Source organism: Microtus pennsylvanicus, chromosome 1, assembly GCF_037038515.1.
Source record: "Microtus pennsylvanicus isolate mMicPen1 chromosome 1, mMicPen1.hap1, whole genome shotgun sequence".
Classification (NCBI taxonomy): domain Eukaryota; kingdom Metazoa; phylum Chordata; class Mammalia; order Rodentia; family Cricetidae; genus Microtus; species Microtus pennsylvanicus.
This window is the reverse complement of record NC_134579.1, coordinates 115,652,700-115,667,741: the sequence shown is the minus strand read 5'-3', so window position 1 is coordinate 115,667,741 and position 15,042 is coordinate 115,652,700. Positions and strand designations below refer to the sequence as shown.

Genomic DNA, 15,042 nt, shown 5'->3' with positions numbered 1-15,042 from the left:
ATCAAGTCAAATATGTTGATTACAATTGTGCCATCATACCTGGCATTTAAGAATGCTATTGTTTTGTGCTTAATGTCATTTTTTTTCTTTCAGTGTACTTGTTTGGGTGGGGAGATGAGGTCTTAATTTGTAGCCCTGGATGACCTCAAGCCCCACAGCATGTCACTGCCTCAGTCTCTGAAGTGTGGGGTACAGGCATACAGGCATGCACTACCACACACAGGCTTCTTTATTCTTCTTTCATACATTTTGGGTTTTGTTTGTTTGTTAGTTTTAGAGATGGTCTCACCTAGTATCCCTGGCTTCCCTGAAAATTCACAGTGTAGACCGGGCTATCCTTCTATCCTTCAATCTGCCTGTCTCTGCCTCCCTATTGCTGGTATTAAGGTGAGTGTCACTTTTTTTTCTCTTTGATTTTTCGAGACCGGGTTTCTCTGTAGTTTTGGAGCCTGTCCTGGAACTAGCTCTTGTAGACCAGGCTGGCCTCGAACTCACAGAGATCCTCCTGCCTCTGCCTCCTGAGTCCTGGGATTAAAAGCGTGCGCCGCCACCACCCAGCACAAAATGGATCTTCTTTTTTCTTAAAGATATTTACTTATTATGTATACAGTATTCTGTCTGCATGTATGCCTGTAGGCCAGAAGAGGGCGCCAAATCTCATTACAGATGGTTGTGAGCCACCATGTAGCTACTGGGAATTGTACTCTGGACCTCTGGCAGAGCAGTCAGTGCTCTTAACCACTGAGCCATCTCTCCAGCTGAGCACCACTATTCTAATTCATCCATTTGTTTTGATAAAACACCAGTCTTGTCTTTCTTCCCTGTCTGTGGTGATTTCTCCCTGGCCTGGTAGGTAGCACAACTTAGATTTCCTGTCACCGAGGGTTAGATGGCTCCTTTCACAGACAGCTTGGCCTGTATTTGTGTAGAATTATAGTTTAAATTATAAGATTATAGTTTAAATTTAAAAATTTGTAGTCTTTTGAATTTAATAAAAACATATTTAATCTTTACAGAGGTCGGAACAGTAGCAAAGGACTGCCTCAGCCTACGGTGAGTAAATTCCATGTTATTTATAAAAACATAAAGTATGATTTCTAACCATAGCTCCAATAATAAAGCTAAGAATAAAATCTCTTGAATTTTGCTACAGACGTACCAGTTTAATACAGAGTTATTGATTCTATATTGCTTTTCAGTGAGGACACTATGAAATGTACAATTTTCTGTTAATAGTGTTTGTATTGTGTATAATACTGATACCAAGTTAAGTGTTCTGATGTTTTGGACCAGAGTTTGTAAGGTTCTTTGGGCTTTTTGTTTGAATTAATGTGCTGTCTGTTTAAACTCCTTTCATTTTTCTCACTTGGGAAACACCTTCTGATCTAACATTTTCCAACTTTATCAGTGAAGTTAAAATGAACACAAAGACCATAAAGTTCCATATGAGAAACTGCCACTGGTTGGTGTTTCTTGAGACAGGATCTACTATGTAGCCTTGGCTGGTCTGGAACTTATATAGACCAGGCTAGTTTTTTTTTGGTTTTTGTTTGTTTTTTGAGACAAGGTTTTCTCTGTAGCTTTGGTTCCTGTCCTGGAATTAGCTCTTGTAACTAGGGTTTTTCTGTGTAACAGTCCTGTCTGACCTGGAACTCACTGTAGACCAGGCTGGCCTCGAACTCACAGAGATCTGCCTGCCTCTGCCTCCCGAGTGCGGGGACTAAAGGCGTGTACAACCACCGCCGCCCAGCTAACCAGGCTAGTTTTAAACGCACAGCGATCTGGTGGCCACTTAAGGGTTTTGTTTCCTTTATTCCCCCTCCCCCCACCTTTTTTTTTTTTTCAAGACAGGTTTCTCTGACCTGCAACTCTCTTTGTAGACCAAGCTGGCCTCCAACTCGCTGAGATGTGCCTGCCTCTGTCTCCCAAATGCTGGGATTAAAGGTGTGTGCCACTACTACCGGCTTTTGAGGGGGTGGAGGTGGGATAGGCTTTTTCTGTGTAACAGTCCTGTCTGACCTGGAACTCACTAGACTAGGCTGGCCTCGAACTCACAGAGATCCACCTGTCTCTGACTCCCAATTCCTAGAATTAAAGGTGTGTATGACCATATCCAGCACCGCTGAGATTCTTTTTGTTTTTGTTTTTTTGTTTTGGCTTTTTGGTTTTTCGAGACAGGGTTTCTCTGTAGCTTTAGAGCCTGTCCTGGAACTAGCTCTTGTAGACCAGGCTGGTCTCGAACTCACAGAGATTCACCTGCCTCTGCCTCCCAAGTGCTGGGATTAAAGGCGTGCGCCACCACTGCCCGGCTACCACTGAGTTTTCAAATATGATCTTTATTGGTTAGATTGTCTTCCTGAGAGTCAGGAGAACACACCATTGTGTAGTTTCTGTCAGGAATAGTTCTGTTGCCTTGATTCAAACATGCTGAGAGAAGCACTCCTACTTTATTAAGATGTACTGCACCCCTTTCAGGACGTAGATTGTGAGGTCTTTCCTCACTACCTAGTTGCCCTTGGTGCTGGAATTGGAGCGTAGGCTCTTTAATGTGCTAGACAAGCACTCTTCCATCCAGCTACTCTCTAGTCTAGCTGAAAGTTGACTCTTTTGTAGTGTATATTTTTTTAGTCTGGGGACAGTGGGTAAACCTTGATGCAGGTGTGGTAGTCGGAGGGCCACTTTGTGGGGATTGAATTTAGGACGTCAGACTCATTGTGTCTTTACCTACTGAACCGTCTCACAAGTCCCTCTCTGCGTTTTTTTATTTGTGTACTTTTTTAAAATGTTGCCCCCCCCCTTTTTTTTAAAGATTTTATTTATTAAGTATGCAGTGTTCTGTCAGAAGAGGGCACCAGATCCCAATATAGATGGTTGTGAACCACCATGTGGTTGCTGGGAATTGAACTCAGGACTTCTGGAAGAGCAGCCAGTGCTCCTAACCTCTGAGCCATCGCTCCAGCCCCTTGTGTGTGTATTTTTGAGACAAGGTCTTAATATAGAGGCTGGCTAGCCTGGAAATTCACTGTATAGACCAGGATTGCCTAAAATTCACAAAGATCCACCTGCCTCTGCCACCAGAATGCTCGGATTAAAGGTGTGCTCAAGCATGCCTAGATGTGACTAGAGTTTTTAAAGTTTATAATTCTGCAGCCAGTACTGCACTCAAGACAGCATGACATTTCCCTTCCCTGGCAGCTGTGCAAATTCTGTCCCCTACTGGTTTTGTCTTCTCCAGAGGTTTTTATTTTCTTATACTTGGAGGTGTACGTCTGCTGTTTTTGTTTGTTTTATGTCATATTAATTACTAGTTAGAATAGTTGTTTGATTTCATTGTTTAAAACTTTTACCTTTCTGTTCTCTAAGGAAATAAAATATGATTGTAACCAATTCTTCCTTAATTTATTATAGTCCACACATCTTACAGCTAGAAAAGTGATAGCTTTACAATACAGACTGGTAATCGTGTTTATTTTTCAAACTTTCCAGATTTCTTTTGATGGAATTTATGCAAACGTGAGGATGGTTCATATACTTACATCAGTGGTTGTAAGTTAACCATATTATTGGGGATAAATTCCTTTGGGGTGGAATATTTCATAGAGTTAAAATGTAGAGAGCGAGTCTCAGCCTAATATTTTTAGGTCATACTTAATGAAGATGATTTTAAAAATACATTAGAATAATTTTCAATTTATTATAACTCAGTAAAAATATTCTTGCTAACCCTGCTGTATGTATGATAGTGATTATAGCTGATTCTCTTTTGAATAATATTTTGTTATCTGATGGAAGTGTGGACAGAAAAATATATAGCTTTAGTATTCAGTTCATATTTTGGAGTTGCCAGTTCTATACCATGTAGAGAATTTAGTGTAATGTTAATGTGTTGAAACTTTATCATTGCTTGTCAATATCCAATACTGAATGAGGTCTTAATATAAAGTGAAATGAAAACACTTCTCTCTGATAGTGAGGTAGCACACTATTTAAAAAAAAATTGTGTTTTCTAGGGATCGAAATGTGAAGTACAAGTGAAAAATGGAGGTGTATATGAAGGAGTTTTTAAAACATACAGTCCTAAGGTAATTTTTACTATTTGGTCATCTATGTATGGTCATGCCACTTCAGTAGGTCTGAGCTTGCTGTGGATCTATCTGACAGTTGAGCTCATGAGTGTTTTCCTGCTCACCACCCAATCTATCCAGTTTTAAAAACCACTTGAATTTTTCTCTCTCGTAACAAATTCTTATTATTTAATAACTGATTTGTATATCTGAAAATACTGTATGTGTTGATGATATGCAACCATTTTCAGCTTTGTCAGCTACCAGAGGTGTGTGCTGAGTTACTTCTCTCTGTTAACATTAGTGTACTTCAGATACACTGTAACAAGAATAGCTTTTAGGTCTGAGGATTTCTAGAATTTGGGTGCATGACAAGAGCTAGTTCCGGGAAGGGCACCAAAGCTACAGAGAAACCCTGTATCGAAAAACCAAAAAAAAAGACAGATTACATTTCTAAACAGGACATGATGGTCAGGTTTTCTCACGATGTTTACTTTTGCTTTGATGAGTTAAATATCCCAGTAAATATTATTTAATAATGTTTTTAATGTTTATTAATTTTTTTATTTAGTGTGATTTGGTACTTGATGCTGCACATGAGAAAAGTACAGAATCCAGTTCGGGGCCAAAACGTGAAGAAATAATGGAGAGTATTTTGTTCAAATGCTCAGACTTCGTTGTAGTACAATTTAAAGATACAGACTCCAATTACGCACGAAGAGGTAGGCTTTTGTTTCCAAGTCACCCTAGCCCTCCTGATGTAATAGACTCACTCCAGCAATTACACAGACTTGCTTTTCCCTCCCTTGAGACAGGATCTTGCTTTGTGGTTCAGACCGACCTTGTCCTCTTGTTCCTCCTACTTTTGCTTTCCTGGTGCTGAGGTTGTAGGTCTTTGCCTTCAGGCCAGGGAATGAGATGATCTTTTTTAAATAGGGTAACATAATTGATCTTTCTTTCTTTCTTTCTTTCTTTCTTTCTTTCTTTCTTTCTTTCTTTCTTTCTTTCTTTCTTTCTTTCTTTTCTTCCTCTTTGTAGCCCTAGCTATCCTGGAATTTGCTCTGTAAATCTGACTGGTAAACTCAAGAGATCTGCTTGCCTCTTCCTCCTGAGTGCTAGGACTTTTTTTAATTCAGAAAATGAGAGTTTTAATGCATTTTGTTGGAAAATATTTAAAATTTAAAAAGAAAATAAATTGGTGCTTTTAGAAGCATAAGTAATTGTAGTATACATTTTTTAGTTTTTAGATTTATTTAGTGGCTGTTTTGCTTGAATGTATTTATGTATACCATGTACATACCTGGTCTCTCAGAGATCAGAAGAAGGTGATAGATTGTGGCAAGTGTTTTTTGAAGAGGGGCATGTGGGAACTGGCCCTTCATTTTGTGTTTTTGTTTTGTTTGTTTGTGGTTCTTTTCTTTTCAATGGGGTTTCTCTGTGAAATAGTCCTGGCTGTTCTATAACCTGCTAACTTGCTGGCCTTGAACTCACAGAGATCTGTCTGCTTCTGCCTCCTGAGTGCTGGAATTAATGGTGTGCGCCACCACCTCCCAGCTGGCCCTTTTTGTTGGTAGGCACTTAGGATCTTTGCAATTCAAAATTTCTTTTTTTAAAAAAAGATTTATTTTTTTATTATGTATACAATGTTCTGTCTGCATGTATTCCTGCAGGCCAGAAGAGGGCACCAGATCTCATTACAAATGGTTGTGAGCCACTGTGTGGTTGCCGGGAATTGAACTCAGGACCTCTGGAAGAGCAGCCAGTGCTCTTAACCTCTGAGCCATCTCTCCAGCCCCCAATTCAAAAATTCTTGAATGGTAGATTGTTATTAACTATAATTTGATTTTTTTTTTTTTTTTTTGGTTTTTCGAGACAGGGTTTCTCTGTGGCTTTGGAGCCTGTCCTGGAACTAGCTCTTCTAGACCAGGCTGGCCTCGAACTCACAGATATCCGCCTGCCTCTGCCTCCTGAGTGCTGGGATTAAAGGCGTGCGCCACCACCGCCCGGCTATAATTTGATTTTTATGCTTCAGTTGGTGCTAACAGCTGTTTCTAATACTTGACACAGGAAGTTACAGCCTTTCTCAACACAGTTCTCCCTTTACTCGTCATCTTTCCTGTTGCGGAAGCCAGCAGCGATAGGGACTATGATTTGTAATCTTCAAAGCGCCTTCAGTTACCCATGAAGGAGACAAATGCTTTCTTTGTTGCTGCTTTTAGGGTCAGTTTTACTTATACTTTGGAATACCAAATAATTTGTATTTATACTTTTGAAAAATTTAATGTTTTTAAATTTGAAAACTAACCTTGGTCAAAAGACAAAGGGGAAAATCAAAACACAGCACTCTGAGAGGAGTGTTGGCTGTAACAGAAACAGCAGTCACTAGTTGTTCTATTGTGTTTGCAATATGCTTATTTGGGAAGTGCTGTGAACTAAGTATAGGACACTGGATGCAAGGTGAACATGTAATCATTGCTATACTCAACCAGGCCCTATGGCCTTACATTTGGTAGGCAAACCCTACTACTGAGCCCCATCCTAACTCTGAAGTTCTGATGTTTGTTTTGTTGTTTGCTTAGTTGTCATCCCCCCCTCCCCCCCCATCCCCACAGAGTCTCACTGTGTAGCCGTGTAGCCCTGGCTGTCCTGGAACTCACTATGTAGACCAGGCTGGTCATGAACTCCCAGAGATTTACCTGCCTCTTCCCCTGATAAAGTTTCATGCCCGAGTGCTGGGATTAAAGGCATGCGCCACCACTGCCTGGCCTGGGCTTGATCTTTTTATCTCAACCTTTTAAAATCATGGAGTGTTCTTAGTTAGGGTTTATATTGCTGTGAAGAAACACACACCTTTAATCCCAGCACTCGGGAGGGAGAGGCAGGTGAATCTCTGGGAGTTCGAGACCAGCCTGATATACAAGATCTAGGTCCGGGATAGGCCCCAAAGCAACAGAGAAGCCCTGTCTTGAAAAAAGAAAAGAAAGAAACACTATGACCGTGGAAACTTTTGAAGAGGAAAACATTTAATTGTGGTGGTTTACAATTCAGAGGTTTAGTCCATTATCATGGCCGTACATGGTGGCATATAGGCAGACATAGTACTGGAGAAGGAGCTGGGAGTTCTACATTTTGATCCACAGGCAGCAGATGGAAACTGTGTCAACACGCCTCTCATATGAGACCTCAGTGCTCACATTTGAGCTTAGGTCTTTTGCTTGCTCTGCAAGCATTTTACCAACTGTGCCTGCCCCTCCCTTCGCTTTTTCCTCTTTTTGCCATTTGTTTTTGTTCCTTGTTCATTCTTTTGTTGCTGTTTGACTTGGAATTGGACTTCTGTTTCTTTCTCTACTCTTTCCAGTGTCCCCGTCTGATCTACATTTCTCATTTTTGTTTTCCTGATCTTCGTATTGTACCCACACCCCACCCCCAACTCCACTGAGGTCGTCATACAGGCTAACCATCAGCTGCCACTGCCTGTCCGCCAGTCTCTAGTGATCTTACGTTTGTATTGTGTTCTTTGTTTTGATGACCTCCCTGTGTTTTAGGGTTATGTGGCTTGCTTGTCTTTCGTGCTGTTGCTTTACTTTTCTGTGCCTTTGTTAGTTGTGATCTGTTAGGGTGATGGGTCACAGATGGACAGCAGTGCACAGATTTTGATTGTAACGGTGTTGTGTGTCTTCATTCATGTGTTGGCGGCAGCTGCTGTCCTGTTAGCTAAAGGTTAGTCTTACCAGGAGGCAGGCTTTGCACAGATATCTACCTTCTCTGGCCTTTCACAGGAAAGCTTGCTGACACTTAGCCTAAATCATTTTTCCTTCTGCAGTGGAGTTTTTCAGAACTGATGTTTTAAAAGAGCTACATGTGATTCTGGTTTTGGTACAGTAGCAGAACATTGTTTATATCTAATGTCATGTTCAGCCCTGATGCTTACGCTAGTATTATATGTCTCATCTCATTCAGTTTCTGATTGCTGACCACTCCCATTAGAAGCAGACAAAAAAAAGTCACTTGTGCTTATGAACCACCACATTCAGTAAGAGGTAATGAAGAAGTGGCTTTTTTTTTTTAATTGATATTTATTGAGCTCTCCATTTTTCTCTGTTCCCCTTCCTGCCTTTCCCCTTCAACCCTCCCCAAAGGTTCCCATGCTCCCAATTTACTCAGAGATCTTGTCTTTTTCTACTTTCTACTTTCCATGTAGATTAGATCTATGTAAGTCTCTCTTATTGTCCACATTGTTGTCTAAGTTCTCTGGGATTGTGGTTTGTAGGCTGGCTTTCTTTGCTTTATGTTTAAAAACCACCTATGAGTGAGTACATGTGATAATTGTCTTTCCGTGTCTGGGTTATCTCACTCAAAATGATGTTTTCTAGCTCCATCCATTTTCTTGCAAAATTCAAGCTGTTGTTATTTTTTCTGCTGTGTAGAACTCCATTGTGTAAATGTACCACATTTTCCTTATCCATTCTTTGATCAAGAGGCATTTAGGTTGTTTCCAGGTTCTGGCTATGACAAACAAAGCTGCTGTGAACATGGTTGAGCACATGTCCTTGTTGCATGATTGAACATCCTTTGGATATATACCCAAAAGTGGTATTATTGGGTCTTGAGGAAGGTTGTTTTCTAATTTTCTGAGAAATTCCCACACTGACATCCAAAGGGGTTGTACCAGCTTGCATTCCCACCAGCAATGCAGAAGTGTTCCCTTTTCCCCACAACCTCTCCAGCATAAGTTGTCATCAGTGTGTTTGATCTTGGCCATTCTTACAGGTGTAAGATGGAATCTCAGAGTTGTTTTGATTTGCATTTCTCTGATGACTAAGGATGTTGAACATTTCCTTAAGTGTCTTTCAGCCATTTTAGATTCCTCTGTTGAGAGTTCTCTGTTTAGGTCTGTACTCCTTTATTTTTTTTTTTGATTATTTGTTCTTTTGGTGTCCAATTTCTTGAGTTTTTGTATATTTTGGAGATCAGACCTCTGTCTGATGTAGTGTTGTTGTAGGAGCTGCGGGCCACCTGGCTAGCTTATGCCCCAAAATAACAACACACAAACTGTATTCTTTTAAACACTGCTTGGCCCATTAGTTCTAGCCTCTTAATGGCTAATTCTCACAATCTTGCCTAACCCATATTTAGTAATCTGTGTAGCACCAGTCTTACCGGGAAAGATTCAGCATGTCTGACCTGGCGGCTGGCTGCATCGCGTCTGCCCTGGAGAGGAGTGTGCCTCTGCCTCACTTCCTCTTCCTCCCAGCATTCTGTTCTGTTTACTCCGCCTACCTAATTTTCTGTCCCATCAGGGCCAAGGCAGTTTCTTTTTTTTTTTTTTAAATTTATTTATTTATTAAAGATTTCTGTCTCTTCCCCGCCACCGCCTCCCATTTCCCTTCCCCTCCCCCAATTAAGTCCCCCCCCCCCAGCCCGAAAAGCAATCAGGGTTCCCTGTCCTGTGCGAAGTCCAAGGAACCCCCACCTCCATCCAGGTCTAGTAAGTTGAGCATCCAAACTGCCTAGGCTCCCACAAAGCCAGTGCGTGCAGTAGGATCAGAAACCCATTGCCATTGTTCTTGAGTTGTCAGTAGTCCTCATTGTCCGCTATGTTCAGAGAGTCCGGTTTTATCCCAGGCTTTTCCAGACCCAGGCCAGCTGGCCTTGGTGAGTTCCCAGTAGAACATCCCCATTGTCTCAGTGTGTGGGTGCACCCCTCATGGTCCTGAGTTCCTTGCTCGTGCTCTCTCTTCTTCTGCTCCTTATTTGGACCTTGAGATTTCAGTCCTGAGCTCCAATGTGGGTCTCTGTCTCTGTCTCCTTTCATCGCTTGCTAAAGGTTAATATTCAGGAGGATGCCTATATGTTTTTCTTTGGGTTCTCCTTATTTAGCTTCTCTAGGATCACTAATTATAGGCTCAATGTCCTTGGTTTATGGCTAGAAACCAAATATGAGTGAGTACATCCCATGTTCCTCTTTTTGGGTCTGGCTTACCTCACTCAAGATAGTGTTTTCTATTTCCATCCATTTGCATGCAAAATTCAAGAAGTCCTTGTTTTTTATTGCTGAGTAGTACTCTAATATATGTATAAATTCCATACTTTCTTCATCCATTCTTCCATTGAGGGGCATCTAGGTTGTTTCCAGGTTCTGGCTATCACAAACAATGCTGCTATGAACATCGTAGAGCATATACTTTTGTTGTTGTATGATAAGGCCTCTCTTGGGTATATTCCCAAGAGTGGTATTGCTGGGTCCAGGGGTAAGTTGATCCCGAATTTCCTGAGAAACCGCCATACTGCTTTCCAAAGTGGTTGCACAAGTTTGCATTCCCACCAGCAATCGATGAGTGTACCCCTTTCTCCACAACCTCTCCAGCAAAGGCTATCATTGGTGTTTTTTATTTTAGCCATTCTGACAGGTGTAAGATGGTATCTTAAAGTTGTCTTGATTTGCATTTCCCTGATCGCTAAGGAAGTTGAGCATGACCTTAAGTGTCTTTTGGCCATTTGAAGTTCTTCTGTTGAGAATTCTCTGTTCAGCTCAATGCCCCATTTTATAATTGGGTTGATTAGCCTTTTACGGTCTAGTTTCTTGAGTTCTTTATATATTTTGGAGATCAGACCTTTGTCAGTTGCGGGGTTGGTGAAGATCTCCCAGTCAGTGGGTTGCCTTTTTGTCTTAGCGACAGTGTCCTTTGCTTTACAGAAGCTTCTCAGTCTCAGGAGGTCCCATTTATTCAATGAGGCCCTTAATGTCTGTGCTGCTGGGGTTATACCTAGGAAGCGATCGCCTGTGCCCATCTGTTGTAGGGTACCTCCCAATTTCTCTTCTATCAGGTTCAGTGTGTTCAGACTGATATTGAGGTCTTTAATCCATTTGGACTTGAGTTTTGTGCATGGTGATAGATATGGAGGAAGTTTCTTTATTTAACCAATGACCTTCCTCCATCATAGTGTAGTGAAGATCTTTTCCCATCATAGGCTTTCGTTTTGTTGACCGTGTTTTTTGCTTTACAGAAGCTTCTCAGTTTCAGGAGGTCCCATTTATTAATGATTTCTCTCAGTGTCTGTGCTGCTGGGGTTCTATTTAGGAAGTGGTTCCCTGTGCCAATGTGTTCAAGTGTACTTCCCATTTTCTCTTCTATAAGGTTCAGTGTGGCTGGCTTTATATTGAGGTCTTTGATCCATTTGGACTTGAGTTTTATGCATGGTGATAGATATGGGTCTATTTTCATTCTTCTACATGTTGATATCCAGTTATGCCAGTACCACTTGTTAAATAAGCTTTTTTTCCATTTGATATTTTTTGCTTCTTTATCAACGATCAGGTGTTTGAAGATGTGTGGATTGATAGCCGGGTCTTCTATTTGGTTCTATTGGTCCTCCTGTCTGTTCTTATGCCAGTACTAAGCTGTTTTCAGTACTGTAGCTCTGTAGTAGAGTTTGAAGTCAGGGATTGTGATGCCTCCGGAAGTTCCTTTTTTTTTTTAAAGATTTTTTATTTATTGATTATGTATACAATATTCTGTTCGTGTGTATGCCTGAAGGCCAGAAGAGGGCACCAGAACTCATCACAGATGGCCGTGGTTGCTGGGAACTGAACTCAGGAACCTGGGAAGAGCAGGCAACGCCCTTAACTGCTGAGCCATCTCTCCAGCTCCCTCCAGAAGTTCCTTTATTGTACAGGATTGTTTTGGCTATCCTGGGCTTTTCCATTTGAAGTTGAGTACAGTTCTTTCAAGATTTTTGAAGATTTTTCTGGGATTTTGATGGGCATTGTGTTGAATCTGTGAGCAAGCAGCTTTGGAGTAACTACAGCTACCACTTACTCTACCTACAAATTAGATTCTCTTTTCTCTGGCTTTGTGGAAGGAGTGACTAAGCCCACTTCTCCCCTCTGTAGAGTTAAGAGGGCAACTTTTTGGAGTTGGTTCCTCCTCATTGTGGGCTCTGGGTATTGAACTCAGCTTGTTAAGTGTGAACCACCATCTTGGTCATCCTTTTTTTTTTTTTTTAATTTAAACAACTGTATTTTAAGTGCATTTGTGTTAAATTCTTCTGGAACTGGACTCACAGACAGTTGTAAGCTGCCATGTGGGTGCTGGAAATTGAACCTGTGGTGTTTTTTTTTTTTTAATGATTTATGTGGTATGTGCATTTTTTGTTTTTTTTTTATTATTTATTTTTAAAAAAGAAAACAATCTTTTTTTCATTATACATACCAATCCAAATTATTTATTTTGGTTTTTCAAGATAGAGTTTCTCTGCATAGCTTTGGCTGTTCTGGAACTCACTGTAGACCAGGCTGGCCTTGAACTCACAGAGATCCACCTGCTTCTGCCTCCCGAGAGAGCTGGGACTAAAGACTTGTACTACCACTGCTCAGCAGACATCATCACAACTTTTAGTTAATTGGCTCATTTTTATGATTAGAGCTCACTCTGTAGGGGCTGGAGAGATGGCTCAGAGGTTAAGAGCACTAATTGATCTTCCTGAGTTTAATTCCCAGCAACCATATAGTTGTTCACAACCATTTGTAATAAGATCTAGGGTCCTCTGCTGGCTTGCAGGGATACACGCAGGAAGAACCCTGTATACATAATTAATAAATAAATCTTCTTTCTTTTTAAAAAAAGAAAGAACTTACTTACTCTGTAGCCAAACTAGGCTCAAACATGAGGTGAACTTCCATTTTCTGAGTTTAGATTATAGATCTGGCTACGATGCCTGGCAAAGATTCCATACTGTGTTCTTTGAGGTCCTTCACAGAGGGACTTCTTGTAAACCTTCACTCCTGTTACCCTGCAGCACTGATGGCCTTCAGTTTATCTGATCTGTCTTCTCCTTGGGTTTGCTTTCTACAAAAAGCCCATGCATGCCTTAGAATGATAGACATACTTTCAAGATCAAACTCAAATCTTCCATTTACACTCCTGAGCTTTCTTGCTCTCACTGGTCTGTTTGAATGCTTGCACTAGTAGCTCTTCAGCGGACATTTTATTATTAGAGCAGTTTGCTCCTACTTCAGTGAGATCAGTCTCTGTTGGATTGTAGTGAACGTAGTTTCTGTGTGCTGAGGAGAATGGGGGTTACTTGAAGCCCTTAACAGCTCTTTCTCTTGTCTCCTGGGGCACCAGAAGAGATGCTTGGAGAAGCAGTGGTCTGCTAGGGGCAGAGCCAGTTTTCCTGTGCCTTAATAGTTTTCTGGAGTTTAGAAATTTTATATATAGAAATGGATTAGTTGTGGCCCTCTTTAGGGCCTTAATGCCTTAGAGACAAATATTCATTCCTCTTAAGTGATGTCTTAAAGCTCAGAACCAAACCAAAGTGGTTATTTATTTTCATAAGGATTTATTGCAGACAAATATTACCATTTTATTTATCATTCAGTTCTGTAAAATACAAGAAATTTAAAAATGCATTTTTTCTGTAGCATGACATTCAAGTATGTTTTTGTGGTAGCAGATAATTTCTAATCATTTGAATAGACCTTACTTATTTTTTTATTTTATGTGGACATGTGTTTGCCTGTATGTCTGTATGTTCACCATGTACGTGACTATTACCTGTAGAGGCCAGAAGAGGGTAGATCCCCTAGAACCAGAGTTATAGAAGGTTGTAAGAATACTGGGAATCAAGCCCATATCTCTGCAAGAACAGCCAGTGATCTTAATTGCTAAGCCATCTCTCCTGCCTCTTAATACACTAAAAACAAACACCAAAGTGTTAGATTTGGAAAGTGAGCTCAACGCATGTAATTCTTTCTTTACTCAGAACATTACTCCTCATCTTGTGTAGCAGTTGATGCAGGGCTATCAGCTCAGACCACAGCCGTTTTAGTCTTCACAGGCCTGTTCTTCTCTTCTTCTGCCCTCCTACATTTCTTTTCTTGTTTTTTTATTTGTCTCTTTTATTTTTAAGACATATTTAATTAATTTACTATTATTTTGGTGTTTGAGACAGGGTTTCTCTGTGTAACCTTGGCTGTCCTGGAACTTGCTCTGTAGACCAGGCTAGCCTCAAACTCACAGAGATTCCCCTGTCACTGTCTCCAGAATGCTAGGGTCAAAGGCATGCACCACTACCATCCTGCTTTATTTTTAATTACATATATATGTGTGTCTGGTGTGTGCACTTGAGCATGGATACCCACGTAGGCCGTAGATGTGAGATCCCCTGTAGCTGGAGTTAACAGGTAGTTGTGAACCATCCAATATTGGTGTTGGGAATTGAATTTGGGTCCTCTGGAAGAGCAATATGTACTGTTAACTGCTTCGGGCATCTCTCCATTTGTATGTATTTGCTTTTTGGGGGGAAAGGTCTTAACAGGCTGGCTTGGGGATTTTTATGTATCTGAGCATGACTTTTAATTTCTGTTCCTCCTGTCCTCACCCACTGTATCCTGGGGATTGCAGGCATTGTTCCACTGTGCCCAGTGTGCTTCAGTATTTTAAAACAAGAAAGTAGGGTCATTTGTGTATTTGTGATGCAGGGGTTTGAAACCTGGACCTTGTGCATAACAGGCATGCCTTCTGCCCCAGTCTCTGTCGTGTTTAGCTGTTTCTCCTTCAGGTGCAGACCTCTGCTTCTTAGAGCTTGTTTCTCATTGACCTGTCATGGTGGCGCATGCTCATACTATCAGCATTAGGCATGCCGAGGCAGGAGGATTACCATATTCTAGCTTAGTTTAGGTCACATACTGAGTTCTAACTTGTTCTGGGCTGTACAGAATGAGCTCCTGTTGTGAGAACAAAATAACCTATTTTGATTCTACATAGAACTTGATGCAGTAAATTCTATAAAGATGGGCTTGCAGTACAGCTTCCTCTACTTCTAGGGGATGGTCAGCAAAGGGGCAGGATTAGATTTTTCTTAATTTCATGGAGGGTGAATCGGTGGTACACACATGTTGAAGGTCAGGGGCCAACTTCTTGGAGTTTCTCCTCCCACTGCTACATGTTTTCTGGAGGTTGAACTCGGGCTGTCA

At 41.0% G+C, this 15,042-nt stretch overlaps 1 protein-coding gene across 13 annotated transcripts in view; it reads left to right on the top strand.

Moving 5' to 3' along the window:
* The window catches only part of Atxn2 (ataxin 2), a 94,437-nt gene that overhangs the window by 28,309 nt on the left and 51,086 nt on the right, over positions 1 to 15,042 (top strand). For all 13 annotated transcript variants that reach the window (XM_075980272.1, XM_075980263.1, XM_075980285.1 and 10 more), the window contains exons 2-5: positions 1,017 to 1,053; positions 3,487 to 3,546; positions 4,011 to 4,082; positions 4,636 to 4,786. In XM_075980272.1, the coding sequence (XP_075836387.1) occupies positions 1,017 to 1,053; positions 3,487 to 3,546; positions 4,011 to 4,082; positions 4,636 to 4,786 (320 nt within the window). The remainder of the gene's footprint in view (positions 1 to 1,016; positions 1,054 to 3,486; positions 3,547 to 4,010; positions 4,083 to 4,635; positions 4,787 to 15,042) is intronic.